Source organism: Drosophila teissieri, chromosome 4, assembly GCF_016746235.2.
Source record: "Drosophila teissieri strain GT53w chromosome 4, Prin_Dtei_1.1, whole genome shotgun sequence".
Taxonomy (NCBI): Eukaryota; Metazoa; Arthropoda; class Insecta; order Diptera; family Drosophilidae; genus Drosophila; species Drosophila teissieri.
In genome coordinates, this window is record NC_053033.1 from 505,692 (window position 1) to 530,752 (window position 25,061).

Here is a 25,061-nt window from a genome sequence, read left to right on the forward strand (position 1 = left end):
ATACTTTTTGACGAATAACGACGAATAGCGCAGTAATAGTACTAAGGTCGCTTTTAGGGTACTATTTCAGAGTTTTTTTTTTAGGTTTTTTTATTGGTTAGCTATGCTTGCTTTAGAACCCCTTTGACATAAAGCCATAAAAATTCCGTTTAAATGATTTTCGCGCTTTTATCTTTACTCTTATTATAAACGTAAACATAACACGAAATTTTTTACATTTATTTTTCTGCCGACATTGACGGTAGATGATATTGCACAATAAATGGGGTAGTAACTTAGGGCATGTTTGCCTATTTAAACTTACATACATACATAATCTCATTTACATCAATTGCCATAAATTTATTAATTTATGAGGGTTACTCATTCACATGCATTGAATCCTATTGTATCAGTTGCAATCGACGCAATAGGAAAATCGTTGTACTTGATTTTGTATCTATCCTCAGTCCACATCCTTAGAGGAATCAATAGGCGAGCCTCATGAGTCCGATGGTCGTTGATTCTCTTGATGATTCGAATTCGCATGGAATCGATGTTGTTGGTTTCTTCCCCCACTATTGCCACCAGCATTGCCGTTACTACTCAGCTTGTTTTGATCCGCCTCGCATTTTACTCCGGTGCCAGGACCAGATCCAGTTGCCAGTCGGAATGCCGCTTCGGTATGCGAGCGTAAGATTGCTTCAGCCTGGTGCATTCGGAGCGCTGTTTCCGGACTCGGATGGTGGTGGGATGTGTGGTGTGTCTGGGAGTTGGGGTGAGTCTGCTGGTTGGTAGGCGTTACGGCGTGCTGCGGGTAGTTTGACGTGTGGTGGTGATGATGGTGGTGCTGCTGGTGTTGGTGAAGTACTTCTATCGCATGCATTCCTCCCAAACTCGTGTCCGGCTCAAGCGAACCGCGCATCATATGCACGTTCATGTTCATAGCGATTGATGCGGAAGAGGATGATTCGTTCTGCAAAGTTGGCACATTTATATTTGGTGAACTTTGCGAACGGCAGTTGCTATTGCTGGGGTGAGTATGGACTAGCAAATGGGACAACTGTTGCTGCTGGTGCTGCGGAGCCTGCTGCTGTTGATGGTGATGTGGATGTGCATGTGGATGGATATGTGGTTGGAGTGCCTGGGTTTGATCGCCGTGCTGAAAAAGGAAAAAACGGATAACTAAAGTAAGTTAAATCCAAATTTCAATGTAATGGAAATTCGCATACGTATGTCTCTTCACGATTATACGATTGATTTTTAAATGCTATTACTAGTAGTTGGTCAGAATAACTGGTTTTCTGTAAAAAATGTTATTTATTTAGGATTGTTATACCATAAAAGAAAAATGGGCTACTGTTACAAAATTTAGCACGTAAATAGGCATTGCTAGGCTTAATAAAAGCGCGAGAACAACCTTAAGTTTTGTGGATGTTTCCTTAAACGGTCAGATGATGGACCGCTGCTCATGCTTTATTTCACTTGTTACAGCTTACGAGCTTAGTATACCATTTACTCTACTAGTTATATGAATTTATTTTAATATATTGTAATTAGGTACATATTCCATTCGTAAAAGAATGTAACAAGTAGAAGAAAGTGATTCTATTATGTGTTGCTGTTTACAAGAGTTTTTTACACTGTGTGTAAAACGAACAAATGCGAGTGCTAACTAAGTATTTCCCTTCCGCCCTCTCTCATAGCTGTCAAACGGAATTTCGTCAAAAAAGAATAAGGGTAAGCGACTGCTTTTTGACTTGATTCTTCCTTCCTTGACTTGATTCTTTCTTCTTTGCAAAATGGTTTCTCCTTGTATATTATTCTTACCTGTTGTTGGTAGGAGGAGGTAGCACCGTTGCTGGAATTGTTCATTCGCATTGCAGCCGCCAGATTAACCACAGCGGCTTGAACCGCCGCGCTGGGCACTGCTGAAGGGTCCACTCCGTCTTGTGGTCGTGACGCAGCAACTGCAGCAGCAGCAGCGGCCATTAGTGACATCCGGTTGGCGACGTGCAATTCTGCGTCCATGGTATATTGGCCGGATCCCGGAAGTCGAAGCTCAGCCATTTTATGAGAGCTAGAGTTGTTGTTATTTGTGCAATTATTGTTGTTATTCGTGCTACTGCTAATGTGATTCTGGTTGCTGTTTTCATTTTCACTTAAGCCGTGCTCAATGTCTTGGTCTTGATCTGATGTGGTCGATGACGAGAGGCGTCCGTTTGAAGAGCATTCCGAGTTAGCCGAAGGGGAAGGACACTTCGAGTTGGATCCTTCCGAGTTGTGAGCTCCCATAGGCAAAACGTTTCCGGCCTCCGCAATTCCGATTCTTGGACCAGCAGCGCCACTGCTGGCGGCCAAGGTTACTGCTAAAAGGGATTCTCGTTCTCTCTGTTCCGCAGCTGCCCGGGACTAAAAAGTTGTTATATTTTTTGATAATATTAGGCGTTGTGTATTAAATATTTGTAGTATATACTTTGCTAAAAACTTACCAATACGTATTGAGCGGCGAACTGATGTTTCGGATCCATACGCATCGACTCCATATGGGTAAGAAGGCCTGGACAAAAAAAAATTAATAAAGTCAATTCCTTGTTAGGATCAGTCATATTGAGGAGTACCGTTTTCATGTGTGAAGACAGCCTGGCAAACGCTACATGGCCACATACGCAGGCTGTTTGTAAGCTGTGAGCTCTCGGCGTGGCATGCCAGATGTTTTCTTAGGGAACCCTCGTTGACGTAATGTTTGCCGCAAACTGGGCAAGGATGGTTGGCAGTTCTTCGTTTGCCCAAAAAACTGTCGATTAAGCTAGAGCCAACAGTGGCCTGATGCGAGTTCGATTCAGTTGTGCATTGGGTAGCGATTTGTTCGGTGCTAGGCCCAGTTCCATTTCCGTTCCCATTGCCCGTAGCTATCTGATTAAGCTCGCTGAACTGGGATGGGGCTGAACAGAAAAGTACAACACAAAATGAAATGGTTGGATAATTATGGGAGTATTTAAAGCTAGTGCAAAAACAAACGTGGCGAAGCGCAACAGGAGATTGTGCAAAGGCAAATACATACATATGTATGTACATGATCAAATTTAAATATGCTGTGATGATTATCCGATAATAAAATGTACACAGAAGTGTAAAGAAAATGGCAAAACTTTATAAGCATATCGATGGACAATTTCAAAACTGTCAGCGTGATAGTTGTTTCCCACTTGTGAGCGTTAAATAGCATACAAATTACAATAATTACAGAAATGATCCTCGGGGTCTAATATTGTAGGTAAATATATATATATACATAATTTTATAAATATATATGTTACTTTAGCAGTTTCACAGCGAATTTAAGTTCACTTCAGTTAAATTCGGGGAAATCAGCAGCAATTTTCTTACCTGAGCCACCAGGTGGGGGACTCTTTTCCTTATGAACATGTTTCATGTGGTCCAGAAGGGCCTCAGTGCCAAGAAAAAGTTTATGGCACACAGGACAAGACGTAGCGTTTGGACCACCTATTAGTGCGGCATGCTGCTGCAAGACACCAAGATGCAGCTGTAGCTCCTGTTCGCAATGCGCGGTGTTTTACGGGTGCGAGAAAATTATTGATAGGTGGAGAAGGAAAATGGGATAAATACAAAGATCAGGTTCGAGGTTCAGGACGATATTAAAGAATGTAATATAAAAGGCAATGAAAAAATGCATGATATGCTGAAAATAATGCGTACTAACCTTCGATGTATGTGTGCGCAGACTAGATTCAGTGGCGAAACCCTTTCCACAAATATTGCAGTGAAAGGGACGATTTTTAGCACGTTCAACCTGAGCGTCATGGTTTCTTAAATGCTGTTGTAAATTTGAAAGTTGTATAAAGGCTCGACCGCAGTTTGGCAGATGACATTTATAGGGCCGTTCTCCTAAAAATTCATAAAGTGTAAAACCCTTAGATATTTTATCTTTATCGAAATAAAAGTGACACTAACTCTGTTTATGTACTTTGGTTTTGCGGAGATTACTTTATTTTGGGATCAAAGAGTTGTAGAGAATCATATGATAAGCTTCTATTTTAAAACACAAATTAAAAAAAATTTGCAAAAACCACCGAGATGTGTCCGTATGAACGTCGAGATCTCAGGAACTATAAAAGCTAGAAAGTTTAGATTCAGCATCAGACTCCAGAGACATAGACGCAGCGCAGGCTTGTTGACCCATATTGCCACGCCCACTCTAACACCCAAAAACTGCTCAAAACTGCCACGAACACACTTTAAAAAAAAAAAAATATTTGATATATTTTCATTTATTTATTAGTCTTCTAAATTGCTATCGATTCGCGCACAAACCGCCCAAAGCTGACAAGCCCACGCTCTTGTAAAATGTTTTGATATTTTTTAATTTTTGTATTAGTATTGTAAATTATTATCGATCTACACAAAAACCTTTTTGCCACGCCACCCCTAACGCCCGCAAGCCGCCTTTGCATGTACAAAAATATATTTAAAACAAGAGAGAACGCTATAGTCGAGTTCCCCGACTATCTGATACCCGTTACTCAGCTAGTGGAAGGGGGAAGGAGAGTCTAAAACACTGACAGTTTTTGACGGTTTGTAGGCGTTAGAGTACGCGTGGCAGAAAGTTTTTTGGCAAATCGAAAGAAATTTACAAGACTAATACAAAATGAAAAAACATTTTTCAAGTGTGGGCGTAGCAGCTTTGGGCGGTTTGTGGGCGTTAGAGTGGGCGTGGCAAAAAGTTGTTTGGCAAATCGATAAAAATTTACAAGACTATTACAAAAATGGAAAAATATTAAAACATTTTTTAAAAGTGTAGGCGTGGCAGTTTTGTGCGGTTTGTAGGCGTAAGTGTGGGCGTGGCAACATGAATCGACAAACTTGCGCTGCGTCTATGTCTCTGGAGTCTGTATGCTTAGTCTCAACTTTCTAGCTTTGGTAGTTCCTGAGATCTCAGCGTTCATACGGACGGACAGACAGACGGACAGACGGACGGACGGACGGTCGGACAGACGGACATGGTCATATCGACTCGGCTATTGATCCTGATCAAGAATATATATACTTTATATGGTCGGAAACGCTTCCTTCTGCCTGTTACATACTTTTCAACGAATCTAGTATACCCTTTTACTCTACGAGTAACGGGTATAAAAATTGTAAAATGTTTGGATGGTCGTGTAAGGGTCCTGTAAAAGATATTTATACCTTCGCACTTCGAATAGCTGAGTAGCGGGTATCAGATAGTCAGGGAACTCGACTATAGCGTTTTCTCTTGTTTTCTATGTTTTTAATAACAAAACAAATTAAAAAAAATCGAAAATTAATAAAATGAAAATTATTTAAAAAATGTTTACAAAGTTTGGCGCGGCTTGTGTGCTTTAAAAAAGCCGTAGCTAAACTGTTTTTTAGTGTACCAATAGAAATTTGCAAGACAAATAATAAAACGAAGCAATATCAAAACATTTTTTTAAAGTGTGGGCGTGGCGGTTTGTGCGCGTCCCAATGAACTTTGCAAATTGCGTTGCGTCCTTGTATCTGGAATCTGCAGCCTTAATCTTAACTTTCTGGATCTTATAGTTCTTGAGAATGAGGGGTTCATATGGACATGGCCAGATCGGTACTCTACGTGTATACATAGATAATAATTTCAAAAGTAAGGCAGTGGAAGTTTTGGTTTGTGGGCTCTGCGTCGAAGTCTCTGGAATCTGCATGCCTAATCTTAGCTTTATAGTTTTTATAGTTCCTGAGATCTCGACGCATATACGGACGAACGGTCAGAAAAACATGGCCAGATCGACTCGGCTAGTGATATATATTTATATAGTATATATATTTACTATATATATATATTTTATAGGATCGGAAACGCTTCCATATACCTGTTAATTACTTTTCAACGAATCTAGTTTACCTTTTTAATCTACAAGTAACTGGCGTATAATCTGCATGCTTAGTATTAACATCCATACACTTTAAGTTTCTTACATCATAGGAAGAGACAGAGTAATATATTTTAAGGCTTAATAACCTGAGATAATGACCAACATACCCCAAAGTCACATAGCTGCTTAAGTATGCCCACAATATGGGTAAGTAGTTACAACGCCTAATTGACTGACTGACATCACTTAGAAAGACTAAAAGCAACCGGTCGAAAATAATGAAGATTACTTAACATACTATAAGACTCCTTTGATGAGAGTTGCTGCAACGCAAGATCAAGAAAAAGTGCAAAAGAGAGAGCGTCAAATTTCAGTTTTAAAGCTCAATTAATTTCATTTAATCGCGCAATTAATTAAAATGTGGATGGTCAGCAACAACATCAGCGACAGAAGGATATAGCGACTAAAACATTTAGGCTACTTAGTGACACTTTGCCTTTGAGTAAAACTAAATACAAATAAATAGTTGCAAAGTGCAGTCGTGTATACGAACCTGTGGTCGCGGTCACCCTTGGGCCAGAGGAAAGACCACGTCCGCGTCCCAAGAGCAACCCTTCGCCAAGTCGTCGACTAAGAAATCTGGAATAAGTGCGGGCTTACACCTCAAAGGCACGTAGTCGATGTCTAAACGACACTTTATTGGAGCTGCCTCTTTAAGCGCCTTTAAGACTGCACTGACTGGGCTGCAGCTCCAATAAGTGCGAAGCCCTTCCTCGTCTAATGGTCTTTGCTATCCATTATCTTTCTACCCGCACCGCGCCGTCAGCGTTTAAGAAACCGGCCGGGCCAGTATACTGTATGGTATAATTACCCTATCCTCCGCGGCGACGGGAAACTCGTCCGTAAAAAAGGTAGAATTCCGTTGCTGCCGAGGTACTTTATTAAGAGGGAAGGGACCAAACTGGTTTTCAATTAAAGCGTTTTTGATTTCTTTTTGACTGTGTCTAAAGCAGTGGGAAGGCGCAGAAGTCATAAATGGCAATTGTAAGGTTGCAATCAGGTGTGAACAAGAAATGGTTAAGGTAAGCGGAAAATAATTGGGACTGTGCGTATAGAAACATGAAATGACATTGAATGCAGCTAATGACGTCGAATATTTTGTATGGTGCTAGATACGTTCATGTATTCATCCCCACCAGCTGTCCTAATTCAACAAACTTTGTGAATCCCAGCTACGAGGGTGAACGGGAACGGCTACTGACTTAAAAAGCTCTTGAAGTTTATTTAATTATCTTTGTCATTTTCATTTGCAATGCCGACCCAGCTGCAAAAATGTGTTGAATGCGAGTGCAAAAATACAAGTCCTTATTTATATACGGTGGGATTTGTAGAAAGAAGGCGAAGTCCAAGGTCAGTCGAGGCTCTTTTTTAAACCAAAATAATCTTGAAAATAGTACTGGACTGAGACGAGTATCCATTTTAATTATTTAAGGACGAGCTCTGAGTGTTTTTAATCATCTTGGTAATTAAAACTAATACAATTAGAAATAACTTATAATTTGTCAAATCGGGACCGGAATTAGCAAAAAATTTTGTAATACGGCCGCTTATTAAAAACGACTAAGCAATCCAAAATTGTGTATTGCTTACTTGACTACAAGTTAAATTTTGCAAGCGAAAGGTTGCTACTTTTACAAAGCGATGGGCTGTGAAAAATAATATATGTTGAACACAAGGTAGTCGAGTTTTTCGACTATTAAACACCCGTTACTCAGCTCGTGGGAATTCGAATAAGACTTATTAACATTTTTAAGAATATTAATAAAAATTGGCAAAACAAATAAAATAAATGAAAAAATTTCAAAAATTACGGCGTGGCAGTTTTGGGCGGTTTGTGAGCTTTAGAGCTGGCGTTGGCAAAATGTTTTTTGTTTACCGATATAAATTGACCAGACAAATAATAAAACGAACAAAAACATAAAAGATTTTCCTAAAGTGTGGGCTGGCAACATCAGGAAACAAACTTGCGTTGTGTCCATTTCTCTGGAATCTACATGCTTCATCCCAACATTCTAGCTTCTACATCTCGATGTTCAACACATCGAGATTTTAGAAATAATAAGAGCTATAGTGGCATTAAATGTATGATTCAAGAATAAGATTACGCCTACGCAATATATTTTTCTTTGGAAATTTTGTCACGCCTCTTTATCTCTGGCGCTTAAGTTGGGATACTAGATTCGTTGAAAAGTATGTAACAGGCAGAAGAAAGCGTTTCCGACCACATAAAGTATATATATTCTTGATCAGGATCAATAGCCGAGTCGATATGACCATGTCAGTCTGTCCGTCCGTATGAACGCTGAGATCTCAGGAACTACTTAAGCTAGAATGTTGAGATTAAGCATACAGACTCCAGAGACATAGACGCAGCTCAAGTTTGTTGATTCATGTTGCCACGCCCACTAATGCCCAAAAACCTCCTAAAACTGCTACGTCCACACTATTGAAAAATGTTTTGATATTTTTTCATTTTTGTATTAGTCTTGTAAATTTCTATCGATTTGCCAAAAAACTTTTTGATATCATTTACTCAGCTATTGGGTACTAGTGTTTTTGTTAAGTATAGAAGTTGGTAAGATAAATAATAAGAATCAAAACCTTTTTAAAAAGTTTGTGCGTGACAGCTTTAAGCGGTTTGTGCGCGTTCACGTGGGTTTTGCACTTTTTGAAACAAACCCTAAAATCTAAATGCTTAACGAACTTTTTTGCTTATAGTTCCCGTGATAACTACGTTCATACGGGTGTAAAACCATTGAAGATAATCCTATATGAGATCGATAAGGTCGCCTTCACAACGTTGCAAACTTCTCACTAAAATTTCTTATTTATAAGAAACAAATCGGAATCGAAAAGTGGATCTACCAAAAATTGATATGGTTAACCAAAAGTTTTTTTAAATTCGTTGCTTGTCCAAACACAGATAGTTTTGTACCTGGCGGTGCGATTACTCACCTGTGTGCAGGCGCGTGTGCTGCTGGACGTGCGACAACTGCTTAAATCTACGATCACAGTAGGAGCACTTGTATGGCTTCTCTCCAGTGTGTACTCTGATGTGTTGCACTAGTTGGTGGTTACTGGAAAAACTCTTCATGCATTGCTGACACTGATGCGGCTTAGTATCCGAGCTAGGCGTAATACTGCCACCCAAGCTGGCCGAGCCGGTCACGCCGTGTGTTCCCAGGCCGACGCGGGGAATCTGCTGCTGTATTTGCTGCATCGCGCTTTTGTGCATAAAAAGCTGCAAGTGCAAACAACATATTCAAAAGAAGCCGATTAGCTTAACAAAACAATTTTCAATATGCTCTTGGCCGATGGTAGTGTACACCTCAACCTCAAGACCCCATTATACCTTTCCGTACCGGGCTTACTGTCAGTGTGTCTGTCGTAACCAGATATATTTATAAACTTCTCTTCTTCACCTTTAGCGGTAATGGCCAGTTTTATGTGTTACTTTTTGTGTAGTTTCGATAAAAATGTGTACAGTCGCATGTCAGACATGTGAAAAACATGTCAGCATAATCTTAAACTTTTGTGGAAAGTCGAAATCATAATTATTTATTGTAAATAAACATATATGTATGCAGTGTTAAGGTAACGTTTTTGGTTTCACATTGTGAGGTCATCATACGTTTTGCTGATTTTTACTATTTTATTATTGGGGCCAATAACAAGCCAATAAGTATACTTAAAAACCAATCATCTCATATATGACCATTATAAGATTATTTCAGTGACCATGTAGTCGCCGAACAAAAGAAAAAGATAAAAAAGACTTTATTTAAGTGCCTCGACTATCGTTACTCCTAATACAATTTCTCAGCTTTAAGAGAACAAATTGTGTTGATAATTTACATTATATACATGATGCCGCTAAATGTTGAATATATAATTTACATTTTATTTTCTTATAGCTTTTAATTTATTAGCATTGTCAGAGCAGTAGATGAACTAAATAATGATGACTAGAATGAGTAAGTAAGAAATCCCTTTCCATGAAAAGGTATAACATTTCTAACATATTCTTCTATACCAGATAGAAAAGATAAAAGTATATTGTTGTTGATTCAAAACTTTTGTGTGTTAAATTTTAACATTCTCAGTCTATTGAAAATCATTATTTTAAAATTTGTGGACATCATACTAGCCGTCTACGGCAACATCTAAAACCGGGGAGAACGCTATAGTCGAGTTGATATACCCGTTATTTAGCTAGTGGGAATTTCAACACTGACAGTTTTTGGCGGTTTGTGGGCTTTAGAATGGGCGTGGCAAAAAGATTTTTGGAAAATCGAGAAAAAATTACAAGACTAACACAAATGTGAATAAATATAAAACGATTTTATAAAAGTGTGGGCGTGGCAGTATTGGGTGGTTTGTGGACGTTAGAGTGGGCGTAACAAAAATTTTTTTTTGCAAATCGATAAAAATTTTGTGGTAGTTTTCTCAACTTTTTAGCTTTTATAGTTTACGAGATTCGACGTTCATACGGACGGACAGACGGGCATGGCCAGAACGACTCGGCTATTGATCATAATTAAGAGAATATATGTGCTGAAAGCTACTATTTATTATTTTTAGATTTATATTTTTTAAATATATATTAACTAATTGCGATTTGGATCTATCTGCCAAAGATAGAATAAAAGGTGCATAACGCCAGACAATAAGCAGCTTGAATAACTATTATCTGCATGCCTTCCATATATAGAAATTATAATTATAATTTCGAAGATCTCGACGTTCGTTGCTACTGGGCGATCACCAGGTGTATGATCGACGGATCACTTACGTAATCCTCTTTGCAGGTCGCTTCTCTAGTCTTTGGAAGTCTAACCACCCATCCTTCTAGCATGTACATTTGTAGCGATTCAAGTTACTTTTATAATTAATTTATAAAGATTTTGTGCGGTAAAATGTATATATCTTACTGCACTGGCTGCACTTATATAGATCTTTATGATATAAAAAACGAAACGGCATGTCGTTACTTTCCGATGCCGCATATTCCGTCTCCTTTATTTTCGTTTCAGAAAGTAGTTAGGGAGTATTATCAGTGCTCATACAAGAGAATAGAATTAGGTGCAGTGCGATGACGAGAAAAAAGGACAGGCAGATTTTGTGTGGCTCTCTGGTTGGTTGGCGGGCAAGCGGTGGTTTGTTTCCACTGGTAGCGGCATTAGCAACCTTCCATCGTATCGCCGCGGCCACTCGGGTTTGGTTCGAGACAGAGTGCACTTTTTATACATTTCATTTTGGTGGGTATATGGCAAGCACGAGTAAAGCGGTCTGTCTTCGTATTTTTCATAAGAGTTTGTCGAGGTGTAAGAGCGACAAATAAATATCACAGGACTGAACCAACAGTAGTTACGAATTTTCGGCAAACGGGATTGCTATAAAATAACAGGTCCAGTACAGATAATTTGGGGAATGTACAAGGCTTTACCTATGACGATATTTTATCAGAGTAGCAACTAAAAATAGCTACATTTATAGCCAACTTGTTTTAACATTAGGGCCAAGAGATGGGCATTTTTATGTTATTAGGTATAATTATGTTATTATTTAGTGTTACCATTAAAAATCAAATCATCGAAATCGTATAAAAAGACAAAGTTAAAAACAATGAGGAGAAAGGGAAAGAGAGAGCTATAAGAATGTTGCAATTCTATGCATGCATTTTCCCTACTCTGGTTCCCCTTGGCTTGCTTTTTATTTCCAATTCCCCTTCACTGTCTTCAGCAAGCACTCGACCCCTAGTGCCAGTGCCAGGGACGCTAACTCAAAGAGGGATGGACTTATGTCCGCCGGACCTCTTTCGCTGTATCTTAGGGGTAGCAGGAGGCGGTAACCATCTCCGTGTGGACGAGGTGAGTGAAATAAAAATGGTTGAAAAAATGTGAGGGGTGGACAAATGAGTTCGAACGAGTGCGAGTTCGTTTGTTCTTATGTGAGCGGCACATATACATGGAACGTATATATTGACGCATACATAGGCAAGGCCATGAAAATATGTTTACGTCTGCTCCTAAGTCGTAGAAGACAAAACATTTGAGGGAAGGTCAAACGTTTGGGACGGGTGTCCTTAATTGTACGGAAAACCGTCGTTGCTCCGCTGCTAACTGAATAATTTTTTCAATTTCAGCTATATGTACATACATATGTTCGCTTATCAGTGTCCATGATGAGGTTCAAAAAAACTAACTTGCGAATAAAAGTGGGAACAGAGGTATTTTTTTAAAACCTATGTCGATTTTAATATTACTTTTTCGATCTTCCGATTTGTGAGAAACTTAGAACTTTGTTTTAATATTATATAAACTTCTTACAAATGTATACCAATTTTCAAAAAGATGTCTTAGACGAACGATTAAAGTTGAGGTCTTAAGCGAACGATTAAAGTCAGATAGTTAAACTACATTTGGAATAAAAGTGGTCGTGTGACAGTCACTTTAAACAAAAAAGGATTGAATTTTGTCAAAACTTCCCAGTAAAAATGTTGCAAATAAAGGTAAATAAAATAAAACAGTGAATAATTTTATCTAAACATTTTTAATTAATAAGTTTTTACAATTTTTGCAGATGAAGTACACAATATACGTGATATATTCAAGAACGGGTTATAGTTCGGTTAATAAAAATAAAAGATGGAAGGACTCGGTGTCTGGCATTTAATTAGCAAATGACTAGAACATAAAATTAATAAAGCTAAAAAGACTGTTCTGTTAACTTAAACTTAATAGTTAACAAAGCATAAAACTACTGTTTTAATCCTTAACGTGGTTTAAGTGTACAAAAATATAAAGTAACAGATTCTGCTCATCTACTGGTCTGTGCGAAAGCTCACATATTAGGTTTAGTTAGTTGTGCGTTAGTGTTCGGTGATGTTCTGTGCTGCAGCTGTGTACATGTGTCATTGACGAGGAAGAGTACTATACACAACGGAACAGATGCCAACTCACTCGTTGCAGGGTTGACCAACATTCTTCGAGGGTGCGTTCACTGATCGCTGCTGCGCTGCTCGACCGGGATAGCTGAAGCTGAAAAACAAACAAGGAATACATCATTATCTTTCATGCGGAGGTCGGCGAACAATACCGATGCGGAGGCTCACACATCTATCTAACCAAGCAGTTTAAGCTATCCCATATATGTATGTGTTGCAAGTTTGCCCTTTTTCCACTTCTAGGTGTAGCTTAGTACAAATTTTAAAATGCTAAAACCGGCTCTTAAAATTATATCTGCATACATTTTAAAATACGTCGATTCCTGTCTAAGTTTCGTTGTTAAAAGTGGTAATTTCAATTTAATTTATTTATCATAAATATCTAGTCTATTGATTTCTACAGCGTGGTACCCACATCTAATTCAAGTACTGTCCTTCCAACTGGACCTTAATTTTAAAATGCCTACCGCCACTGAAGTTTTATCTTAATATATAAAATTATTAATTTTTTTATACCTGTTACTCGTAAAGTAAAAGAGTATACTAAATTCGTTCAAAAATATATTAAAAATAGAAAAAAGTGTTTCACACCCTGAAAAGAATTCTTAATCGGGATTACTTCGTCCGTATGAACGCTGTATTTTTAAAAACTGAAAGCTTCTTTTCAAAGTTCCCACTTCCACGCACCGCCCGAAATTGTCACGCCCACACATTTTTAATATTGCTTTGATTACATTTTTACAATTTATGTTGCAGATTTCAATCGATATGCAGAAAATATTTTTTTTACTCCCACTCTAACATCCACAAGCTGCAAAAATTTGTCAAGCCCACAAAATTTGGCAAATTCTGATTTTTGTACTATTCTTGCCAATTTCTACCGCCATTCTATTTTACATATATTAAATTCACATATACGTATACTTCTTTCTATTTCTCGGATCAAACATATTTAAAATAAAGAACAAAAAGTTCGATAGAAATGACTTGTATTTTATTTTTTTAGCCATTAAAATATAAGATTAAGATCCTGTTTAATGGTTATGGCAGATTGAGTCACTTTGAAAAAATCGTTAAGTAGATTGTGAAGTTTAAATGAGTAAAGAAAAATTACATCGTGCTCCTTTTCACAGTCAAGGGTCATTGTATATATGATTCGGACTAGAGAGCCGATCGAAGCGAAATGGAACGAATATCACACCAGCTCCCTTGCAGTGTGATTATTTTCAATTTAATTCGAAGATTTCTTTTGATGAACTTTTCTTTTTCCGAGTTATACACTTGCGAAATTTGCGGCACTTTTTATTTATATATCATCTTAAGCGAATTCTATAATCGGTTAGTTGCACGGGCGACGCAATACCCTCATCTGCGCCATCACTGAAAGACACCATTCATCCTGAATTTTGGAACGTGAAGAGTCTCTTGGAAAAGCTTAATTGATGGGAGGGCACTTAACCACGGTTGCCATTCATAAATGCAGTGGTAAATGCAACAAAATTACTTGGGCCCGCGACCTCAAAAGCGCTGGCGCCCGAACGAACTGACTTTAGATTTTTTGGGAATTTAGCTACGCGAAGCACACCGGAGCACACAACCTTACGGTCTGATGTCCTTTGAACTTCTGCCGGCTCGGCGAATTATCATCACCAAACGGGACACTGCTTGACTGCCATGGGGTTCTTCTTAAACTATCCTGTTGTTGCGTCGTTTTCGTCGTCGACAACGTCGCCTCTGCAGCTGCCGTCGCCGCCGTTGAGCTTCTAATTTGGCATCTCTTTCTCTATGCGTTATTATTGTTTTCTTTAAGAAATAAGCACGGACGAAGATATATAAAAAAAAGACGGTAAGGAAAAGCTCCCGAAAGAATGGCATCTTGCGCTCTCATTTCTCTCTCCCCACGCACGAAGTGGGAGGAAGGGAGACAAGTCGAGGAAAATAAAAATTATGGCAGCGGCAGAGAAAACGTCTGGACTAGAAAAAGTAAACTAACTTGTATATCCTTTTACATAAGTGTGCCAGAGTGTGTGAGTGTATGCCATTAAGCTATGCCCGAACTTGCATCCCCGTTTTGGCACCCGTAACTTACTGTACAAGTACACGAAGGTGAAGACTCTCAGACTTCCGCACACATAGTATGCGTCTATTCGACAATGGGGGTTACTTCTGTGCTGTAAGAAATGGTACCTGAGAACTAAACAAGACTGCTCTTCATTCCTTATTCTCTCTTATCCTCTCTGTCTCTCGGTCATCGCTCTCCCTCGCTTTCACGCTGATAATAGTTTCTAACACGACCAACCCCCCATTTTTATTACCCCTCACTAATAATAGTAGAAGAGAAACAACAAAGCTACCTTAGCACGAAGAACAAGAATGGCTCCAAAGGCTTCAGAATTTAACGAAGAAAAAGTTGAACGCAATTCACCCCTTTTGAGATGCTTTCCAGGGAGCTTTCAAAATATCCCTTGACAGGGGTGTGTTGATCTACTCTTATAACATAACTTTACTGAATTAGGGGCGGTAAAAGAGAATATTCGAATTAAGAGAAAAAACTAAATAATGGGAAAATTCGTTGGATGGTGGAGACGTAAAAAATGCACCCTCTTACTAAAAAAATAGCATGGTCAAAAACAAGTTGTTCACTTAAAACGTTTCTGAAAGGATGAACAGGCCAAAGCTTTCAAGGTCGTTTGTTTCGGTACATACAAACCTTAAGATCCCTTTAGCGGCAACCTTTTCGAACGGTTTCGTTTCATCTTTATTTTAGATGTGATAGCAATAGTAATAGTAATTCATTATATCCGTTACGCGTACAATAAAAGGGTGTAATAAATTCGACGACAAGAAATTAACATGTAAAATGATGCGTTTCCGACCCTATGAAGTAAATACATATGTATAGTCAATAGGCAGTCAATCGGCAATGTCCGTCTGTCAGTTTGTATGGTAACTACAAAAGCTAGAAAGTTGAAATTAGACATTCAGATTCTAGTTGTTTTTGCATTGTTGAGATTAGGAATTGAGATTCTAGTTGCTTTTGCATTTCATAATTTATCTTGGCAATTTATATCGATATGCCGCATACATATTGGATACGCATACAACCCCCCCAAACCTCTTAAAAACTGTTACGTCTTCAATTCTTAAAAATGTTTTGATACGTTTTAATTTATTATTTCTCTAAAAAGAATTTTAAAATTTCATTTTTGCACTTCTAATAGCTAAGTATCGGGTATGCAGTCGATAAACTCTTTCTTGTTTTATTACTATGTTTGAATTGCATCTAACAATTTGTTATCAAGTTCCCCAAAAACATGTAGATCTCTATTGTTTCTATCCAGAATAATACAGAGAAACAAAGAAAATCTTCAATATAATACCTGAATTTCATTGGTCATTTTGTCGTTATTGTATTTGATGTCGGGCGTCGTGCTGCCGCCGGATGGCGTTGTGGAGTGCTGAGGGGACTGCTGACCCTGCGAAAAGGTCTTGTTGATTGTTGTGGGTGCCGATCTGCGTCCTGCGCCCGAATTCGAGCTACCACCTATTTCAGGGGACATCGGCTTGCACTGACGTGTCTGCAATGCTCGACCAGTCCCCGACAGTTGCTGAGTCTGCAAACTGGACTGCGCGTCGTCGGTGGACCCCGCACTAGGTACTCCGAGTCCGATGATCAGTGCTCTGCCTACAGGTTCAGAGACTTCTCTAGCCTGTGGGTCGACAACGTCGTAAAAGTCACCGCCGTACTGGGGCTGGGACTGCGCGTGCACTACCGGCTGGGAACACACGTCTAGCGGTTGGAGGAGCGTCTTAGCATCCATCTCCTGCTTGGGCTTGATCCCACCTAAGACGTTTAAGGATCCTTGACCGTAGTTTCGAAGGTTATTTTGCGCCTGATCGCCTATTGGCGAGAGGTTATTCTGCATCGCCGTGGACTTGAGGTGAGCCGCCGCAGCAGCGGCAGCAGCAGCGTTAAACAACAGGTGGTGGCTGCTCAGCTGGGGCGACTGGGCGCCTCGAAAGGAGTCGGATCCATAGGACTGCTGCTCTAAATGCTGCTGCAGCATGTGACTGGACTCTGCCTTGCTGCCCACAGTAGGATTGATGCCGGAAATAGCCATGGAACTGCTGTTGCCCACTGCGCCCGATACTGCGGCTGGTCCTTCAGGGTGGGATTCGGCCAACTGCTCGTGCTCCTGCGGAAGGGAGTGGTGCAAAGCGTGGTGGGATATAGGCTGTTGACTCGAGGGGGAAGAGTATTGCAGGCCAAACGGGGCGCGCGCCTGCTGCCAGAAGTCTGAGGAGTCCATTTTATACATTCGAAGAAGATTTGTTGGGGGATGGCCAATTAAGATTTGCCAGCTCTCTGGGCTTAGCCGATCTTTTCGATCAAGAGGACAACTGCTTACGACCCTGAACACGGATCTGGGATGCCAACTTTGCGTAGTTTGGGCCTGATTAAAGCATCGTAATTTCATATCATTTTATTGCCTGCAAAACAAACAAAAAACGTTGCTTAGCATAAAATAGTTACTGGAACAAGTTTTTTTATTTCCCTTAAATGTACACCCATACATACATACATACATATGTAGTTTTAAGAATTCTAATTATCTTCCAAAATGTGAGTAAAATCCGAATGATAGGACCAAATTTCTTTTCAAGGTAAAAGGTGGCCTTAAAAATACGTGATTCAAATTTGAGTATTTAATTTAAAGTCAAACCAGAGAGAACGATATAGTCGAGTTCCCCGACCATCTGATACTCAGCTAGTGAAAGTGCGAAGGAGAAATTTGAAAACTAACAGTTTTTGTCGGTTTGTAGTCGTTACAGTATGCGAGGTAAAACCATATTTGGCAAATCGAGAGAAATTTACAAGACTAACAAAAATGTGGAAGAATATCAAAAAAAAAATTTTTAAGTTTGGGCGCGGCAGTATTGGGCGGTTTGTGGGCGTTAGGGTGGGCGTGTCAAAAGGTTTTTCTGCAGATCGATAATAATTTACAATACTAATTTTAAAATATATTTATAGCAAACCACAAAATGTTTTTATACCTATTTAAGTTTGATAAATTTTTAGGGGCTCGTATCAGTGATTTTATTATTCGATTCTGAAATGCTATGTTTTGAGCCCTAGTTCTAACGACGGACTAATTTGACTGTTTTTGATAAAGTACCAACCATCCATTTAAAAAAAAAAAAACTAACCAAAATTGCTGTAGTCCTAAAAGTATATCGATTCATATTTAATTATAGACAATGGGATTTAAATACATGCGTGTATTTGCTTAATTGACTCAAAAATACGATTACTTGCATATTTTTATACCCGTTACTCGTAGAGTAAAAGGGTATACTAGATTCGTTGAAAAGTATGTAACAGGCAGAAGGAAGTGTTTCCGACCATATAAAGTATATATATTCTAGATCAGGATCAGTAGCCGAGTCGATCTGGCCATGTCCGTCTGTCCGTCTGTCCGTATGAACGTCGAGATCTCAGGAACTACAAAAGCTAGAAAGTTGAGATTAAGCATACAGACTCCAGGGACATAGACGCAGCGCAAGTTTGTCGATTCATGTTGCCACGCCCACTCTCACGCCCACAAACCGCCTAAAACTGCCACGTCCACACTTTTGAAAAATAATTCGATACTTTTTCATTTTTGTATTAGTGTTCTAAATTTCTAACGATTTGCTAAAAAACTTTTTGCCACGCCCTCTCTAACGCCCACAAACCGCCCAAAGCTGCCACGCCCACACTTTTGAAAAATGTTTTGATATTTTTTCATTTTTGTATTAGTCTTGTAAATTTCTATCGATTTGCCAAAACTTTTTGCCACGCCCACTCTAACTCCCACAAAACCGCCAAAAACTGTATGTGCTGAAGACTCTCCTTTGCACTTCGAATAGCTGAGTAACGGGTATCAGATAGTCGGGGAACTCGACTCTCTTGTTTTTTTTCTCGAAGGTGTAGTTGCGGCGAATTAAATAAAACACACAGGTCAATAAGCAAACTAATTTTTGAAAATCCTATCTCCGCACTAGTTTTTTAATAACATGGACGCCTTTTGCAATTAATGGGGGTGAAACATAGTCGCCAAGTTGTTTCAATCACTATTGTATTAAAAATTTAAAATCAATTTGTTATAAGCTCGTTCGTTGTTAACGAGAAAGCAATTAATGTAAACAAAAACTAAAATCATAAAAAAAACAAAATTTGAGAATAAAATGTCAGAACCATGCCTCGAAAAAATGTGTTCGATTAAAAGCGAAATATTATTTTGTTGCCATTTCAATAGTTGGTGAATTAGCGAGTTATTCGACCGCTTTTACCTCTTTACGAGGTTCTTTTGATGGACAAATACAGTGACTGTCAGTATACACGGCCTCGATTACGGTTACTATTACGGCTGAGACTTAGAGGTCGCTTCCAGCAAACAACTACAGATAACCTGGCGGCACGCGAGTCATAGAAAAACTAATTTGGCCGCCGCCTCGGCCATGTATAAATATGACTGTTGCTGGGGGTTCAGACACGTCTCGTTTAGAAATAGAACTTGCACGCAAAGTGGAGTCGGCCTGAAGTCGAGTCATCGCTGTCGCCATCGTCGTTGGCGCAAAGTAAGCCAAACGTCTTCGTTTCAGGACTCAGCGGTAAGGCCTTCGGCAAAATATCTTCGTTCCGTCTTCGTGTTTACCCAAAATAGCATCTGTGCTCAGCGGAACGAGTTTCCACGGATATGGATATTAATGCTCTCTTTCGAATTGCTCTTAGTTGCCAAATCAGACCACCTCGGAATAACGGTCAAGCCGGAAACAGAAACCTCGTTCTTTTTACACATATACATATGAATACATTTGCTTATGTACATAAGATATGATCGCCAATGTGACAGCATGGATTCTATTTTAACATGGGATTTGGGATCAATAATTACCTCGAAAAAACGCGTATCCACAGTCGGCTACAGTACGATGACGGTTAGGGTGCGGGTGATGTGCGGCATCAATCAAGTGGTTAATGGTCCTATTTAAGTAATCCTATTGACCTTTTACATACGACGGTTTTGTAGTAAGAATGACCGTGGGCTTAATGTTCATGATTTGGGTTTTTGATGTATTATTAAAAGTCATTTAAACTTAAGGCCGGAATAAGGCACACGTTACGGTGTCGCGATATATTGGTTATAAAAATTCATTGATCACCTATATCTCCCCAAACATGGAGTTAGATTGATGCAGTTTTTATTTGAATTTGTTTACTTATAAATTTTAAAATTTTGTAAACTTTTTAATCACAATTTGTTACCCGATTCCCTCTACTATTTTGATGCCCAAAAGTATCACTTAACTAACGAATTTGTCTTGTTCAGAAATTCCTACATATATGCGCATTGTGACGCTTTTATAATTTAATATATATAAAAATATAATATGATATATTGAAATTTTAAAATGTATTAAGGGGCACCAAAAACTGTTTACATTTGTAACTTAAATAAATATCTATTTTAAAACATCGTCCGTTATTTCGTTATTTTACTGAATGATATTGGTGTGGTGTTTTGATTATTTATAGTTTTACTTTACTTTTATAAACTATTTTATGTACTGTTTACTTCACTAACCACTATCTTCCATATATATATTCAAGCTTAATAATACATTTAAAGTATTATTTTTTAATATTGCTTCTATCATTAAAAAATAAAAAGCAACTTGTAGATTGTGTAGTTACGTATGGGTATTGTAGTGCTAGCTGTAGGGTATGTGATATTCCAAACTGTCTGTTCCGGTGTCAGTGTGTCTTTGGTAATCATTCAGGGAATGTATTTTGTAGCTGTGGGAATTTATACTGTATCTAAATGTTTTAGTATATACTGTTAAATATTTGATTAAAAGGCTAGCTTTCCATACAATGTAAATGACTATATATACACAAATAAATTATCTTTTCGATCAGTAGCCTAGCTTGGACTTATTTCAATCTTCACGTAATCGTTGATCAAACCTACATTAATCCATTAAAAGATTAAAAGTTTTCGGCGTAAAATTTTTCTGCTTGCCTTTATTTTTCCATTTATATTGTATTATATTTATAATTATTTTTCATTCATATATAGTGTTTTGTACTTTTGATTTCAATTTTGCAACATTTTTTGTTGTAAATTATATTTTTCATTTGTCTAAAAAAAACGTTTAAACGGGTTTTCTCGTTGGTCTGTTTTTTTGTTGAGTTATATTGGTTTAGATGTTCATTTTCGGATTCATGAAGTTAAGGTTAATGTTGTTCTCCCTTTTTGGTAATAGGTGTAGAAAACTTAGATAATTAATGCATCTGTTCTATTGCGTTTAAAACTGAAAGATGGTTGAGTTGAGTTAAGTTTGTCGATTTTATCGTTTGTTATGGATTCTTCTTTAATGTTAAAAAAGATTTTTGGTCTATTGTGTTTGATAAAATTATGATGATCTGAAATTAAATTAAAAGAAAAAGTTTTTTCGTATTTTCAATCTGAATTCAGTAAAACACAAATGCAATTGTCCAAGTACGCATTAGCAAAGCAATTCATTTGTGCTTTGTCTTTTTATAAAATTTTTTTTAATTGATTAGTTTATTAGCACAGTCCACAATTATTTTATATCTGGGTTTAAGCACATTTGATAAAATAAAAATGCTCCGCGAGGTCAGGACGATCCGCAGTCTGTTGTTCTACTCCATGGAATATAGCGTTTCTGAATGCCGCATCCAAAATAATTGAGAATAAAAATCATCGCCTCGACAATACGTTGTTTCGCAAGCAGGAGACTGGGAAGGAGACAGCTGGGTGCCGTATTGGGGGAATGGATGGGAGGCAGCGGTGTGCTTATTATAAGATAAAAATTGTGTGTGTTAAACAAAAAGTGACAACAGCGGCAGAAACAACAGCAGCGAAAGCATCGAATGTGGATTCAGGTCCTTGCACTCGTACAGAGAGCATGAGCCAGCGCCGGCGCTGTTGGCAACTGCAGTTGCAGTGTCAGTTGTTTCTGCATTTGCTGTTGCAGTTCCACACTCAGAGAAATTGAACTTCCTCTGAAGCTACGTTGAGAAACTTTCAAAAGAGGAACGCTCAATTTGGTTTATACAAATAATTTCTCCTATATCTGTAAATCTGTGGGATAGCGAACTCGACATAAACATGTTAGACTTATTTACAATTTCGGTTATGCTGTCTTATTGCTATTCATATTGCAGCTCGATTACAGCCTGTATCCCTACCCGTTCGCATATTCGACTAAGGTGCATGATATGACTTTCTAGTCTCCGAGTTTTTTCGAGTGCATTAAGCTGCATGCTGTTGATGCCCACCGCACATTCACTCCTTTTGATTGTGTGTGTAAAGTGTTCAACATATATGTCTGGCCCATGCCGCTATTCTGATGCGTTTTCGTTGTACCATCCCTTACGCCGCCCGCGCCAACTGATAACTCTCACACAGACAGGTGGAGTGGGCTGTTGCACTCGTCGATGGTCGTCGGCTCCCGTCAGCGCTGCAATTCCGCAGTAACATCCCTTATATGGCGGCAGTGCAGCGTGATGACCACTGCAACCACCCAGCGAACCGCCCTTCTCCCTGCTGTATTGCTGCAACCACAGCAGAGGCCGTACTGGCCGGTGGAATGCATGATTTAATGTCTACTTCAAGGCCTCTCTGGCACCTCCCTGCTACTGCCAGTGTTCCAGCTCCTGCCCCTCCCAGATCCTGTTCCTGTCCACGTCCTGCCATCTCCCTTTCACCGCCGGACTGCCAACTGTTTCTGTCTAGCTCGAGTTGTGCGCTGCACTTGTGCATGTGTGTGCGATCTGGCTGCATTCGGTCTGGTCTTCGTCACGGTGCGGCCATATGCATTTTAATGCTTATGTGAAGTCCTTATGTACAAACACGTACACGTTTATGTGGGCGGCTCGCAAAGCACATAGACAGCCGGCAAACACTATCGAACCTTAACTTTTCGAAACGCAAGTATGGCCGTGAATGCTGCAGCACGTACATACATATGTATATATTCAGGTACCGTTAGCTGCCACCTCAATCGATTTTGGTCTGTGGCAATCGACCCCAATCGATTTTCTTTAATATTATATGTATGTATGCACATACATACATGCATATATATATGCCCGTTCAAAAAGCTAAACAGAATGGAAAGAAAACTGGAAACGTCGGGTGTACATATTTATGTATTTATGTAAATTTGAATATATTTTTCTATAATGGAAGCGTGCTTTATAGGAATGTTAAAGTTAAAGAAAGATTAGTTAAGTTAAAGTTAATTAGTTAAATAGTTAAACGAGATCATATCAAAAATAAGCTGCTTTGGTTCCCCACTATTTTTAGTTCGGATATCGAAATTATATCAGTCCAGATTAACTACACGTATTCAATGTCATATGGAAATAATCTGAGGTTCATATCAGTCGACAGCTACACATATATTATACGTCTCACGATACTCGTACAACAAATTTAAGGAATAATCAGTTTCGGGACCAAACATGGCTGCCGCGGCCTTTCATATGGGCTCACAGCTAAATACAAGGACAATGCCAGCATACCAACTGTCCAAACTTACTTAATGACTTAATTATTTAAGCAGAAGAATTGTGTTCAGAAAACGTATTACTAGGTTGGCTCAATCACGCACGTCAAACCTGGTCTCAAGCTTACCTCAAAGTGTCCAAATGGTACTATTGTGTATTGTCTTTCACTGGAAAGAAGTTGTAGCTTCCTCTTCCTCACTGTCAAGCAACTATAATAATGAGGGCCAGTTTGTCTAGAAGTGCAATGCGAAAGAGATAAAGGGACGATCCGACCACTACTACTACCTATCTTCCTTTGCTTTAAATCGTCATAGTCTAACTAAGTACAGTCAACCTTAATAAAAGAAGCGGTCTCAAACTGAGGGTTATAAACACAATTTCTGATTTTCCGCACACTCTTCGTTGGGGGATAACACAATGCATGCCTATGTAAAACAATACAGCCATCCAGATTTAGATTCCAACCTCTAATTATGTACATAAAAAAGCCCAGCGCTTTACTTTAGAAACTGTATACGAAGTGTACCAAATGCACTTATGCATATGTATGTGTGTGCAGTTTGAGTATGTGTTTGACTGCACATGTATGGTAAACTCATAATTGGTGCGGGTTCGGTATTTGTGTGCGAACGGTCATAATGTTGCAGTTCAACTATGTGGCCTGCACGAATTAATACTTATAAATTAATAAGCATATTCACATTGCGCGCATCCTTCCCATCTCTCTTTTTGTCTATGTATTAGTACCTATATCGGCTTACATGCGTATAAGTTAAAAATTTAGATGCGTATGTTATTAAATTCAGTTATTTGAATACGACAAGAGAAGACACACATATTATAGGTTATGAAAATGTGCACTAGTCTCTTCAAATCTTTTGCAATCGATTAAACGAACTATCCATTTACTGATCAAGCTGACCATCCATCCAAATCAATTGATCCATTGTCTGTCTGCTTGTGAAAGGCATTCGAAGTACTGACGAGGCATCAATAGAACACGAAGTTCCAAAGTTAGCATTCCAATCGTTGGTGTTGTGAAGCCGTGTGCTTGGGATGGTAACATTTTATGAAAATAATATATTATAGTATACCTTACTATATTATTAAATTAAATTAAAAAGTTAAAAAGTTATTGAAATAAGTAGAAAACTGGTTGTAATCGGATAAAGAATGTGCTTTGACAAAATCTTCTCCAGAAATCAATCAAGCTCACGCTCACATATGTATTCTAAAAGAATCTAGAGCCAACAGTACGCAACAACAAGTATATCCCTGCTTACAAATTGCAGTACGATTCTCCCGCCTAGTTTTTCACCCACATCAGTTTTTAAGGCATGGCAATGAAAATTCCTGTACACCACTTTTTTATTTTCCGATATATATATCATATCGGATATTATCATGCATTCGGACGGTACACCGCTGCCAGCAGCCGTGCAATGCGTAAATTATATAATATATGTTTTTGCATAAGCAATTGCTAAGCACAAAGAATGTAGCTCTGCGTTAGTTGGTGTTCATATGTATATGCACCTACTTATATGTATACATTAAATAAGGTATTATACAAACATTGTAATCACTTATGTATATAATGCATGGC

General features: G+C 38.6%; 1 protein-coding gene across 2 annotated transcripts; it reads right to left on the reverse strand.

Moving 5' to 3' along the window:
• Positions 1-154: 154 nt before the first annotated feature.
• LOC122622842 (zinc finger protein 592) lies at positions 155-17,351 on the reverse strand. Of its 2 annotated transcripts, none has more exons than XM_043801406.1 (9): positions 16,254-17,351; positions 12,890-12,967; positions 8,883-9,168; positions 3,704-3,888; positions 3,370-3,535; positions 2,601-2,924; positions 2,472-2,539; positions 1,810-2,391; positions 155-1,141 (listed from the first exon to the last, which is right to left on the reverse strand). In XM_043801406.1, the coding sequence occupies exons 1-9, from the start codon at positions 17,349-17,351 to the stop codon at positions 482-484; spliced, it is 3,447 nt and encodes a 1,148-aa protein (XP_043657341.1). In that variant the 3' UTR covers positions 155-481. The 2 variants fall into 2 exon arrangements, with proteins under 2 accessions (XP_043657341.1, XP_043657342.1); XM_043801407.1 differs by lacking the exon at positions 16,254-17,351 and adding an exon at positions 13,988-14,032.
• Positions 17,352-25,061: the final 7,710 nt, after the last annotated feature.

Bases quoted from the DNA above. Each gene is read 5' to 3' on its own strand.
- LOC122622842 (XM_043801406.1), bottom strand. From the start codon at position 17,351: ATGAAATTACGATGCTTTAATCAGGCCCAAACTACGCAAAGTTGGCAT. The intron at 12,968-16,253 runs GTATTATATTGA...TTTGTTTTTCAG, and splicing joins AAATGACCAATGAAATTCAG to CTTCAGCTATCCCGGTCGAG. The intron at 9,169-12,889 runs GTGAGTTGGCAT...TTGCACTTGCAG, and splicing joins GTTGGTCAACCCTGCAACGA to CTTTTTATGCACAAAAGCGC.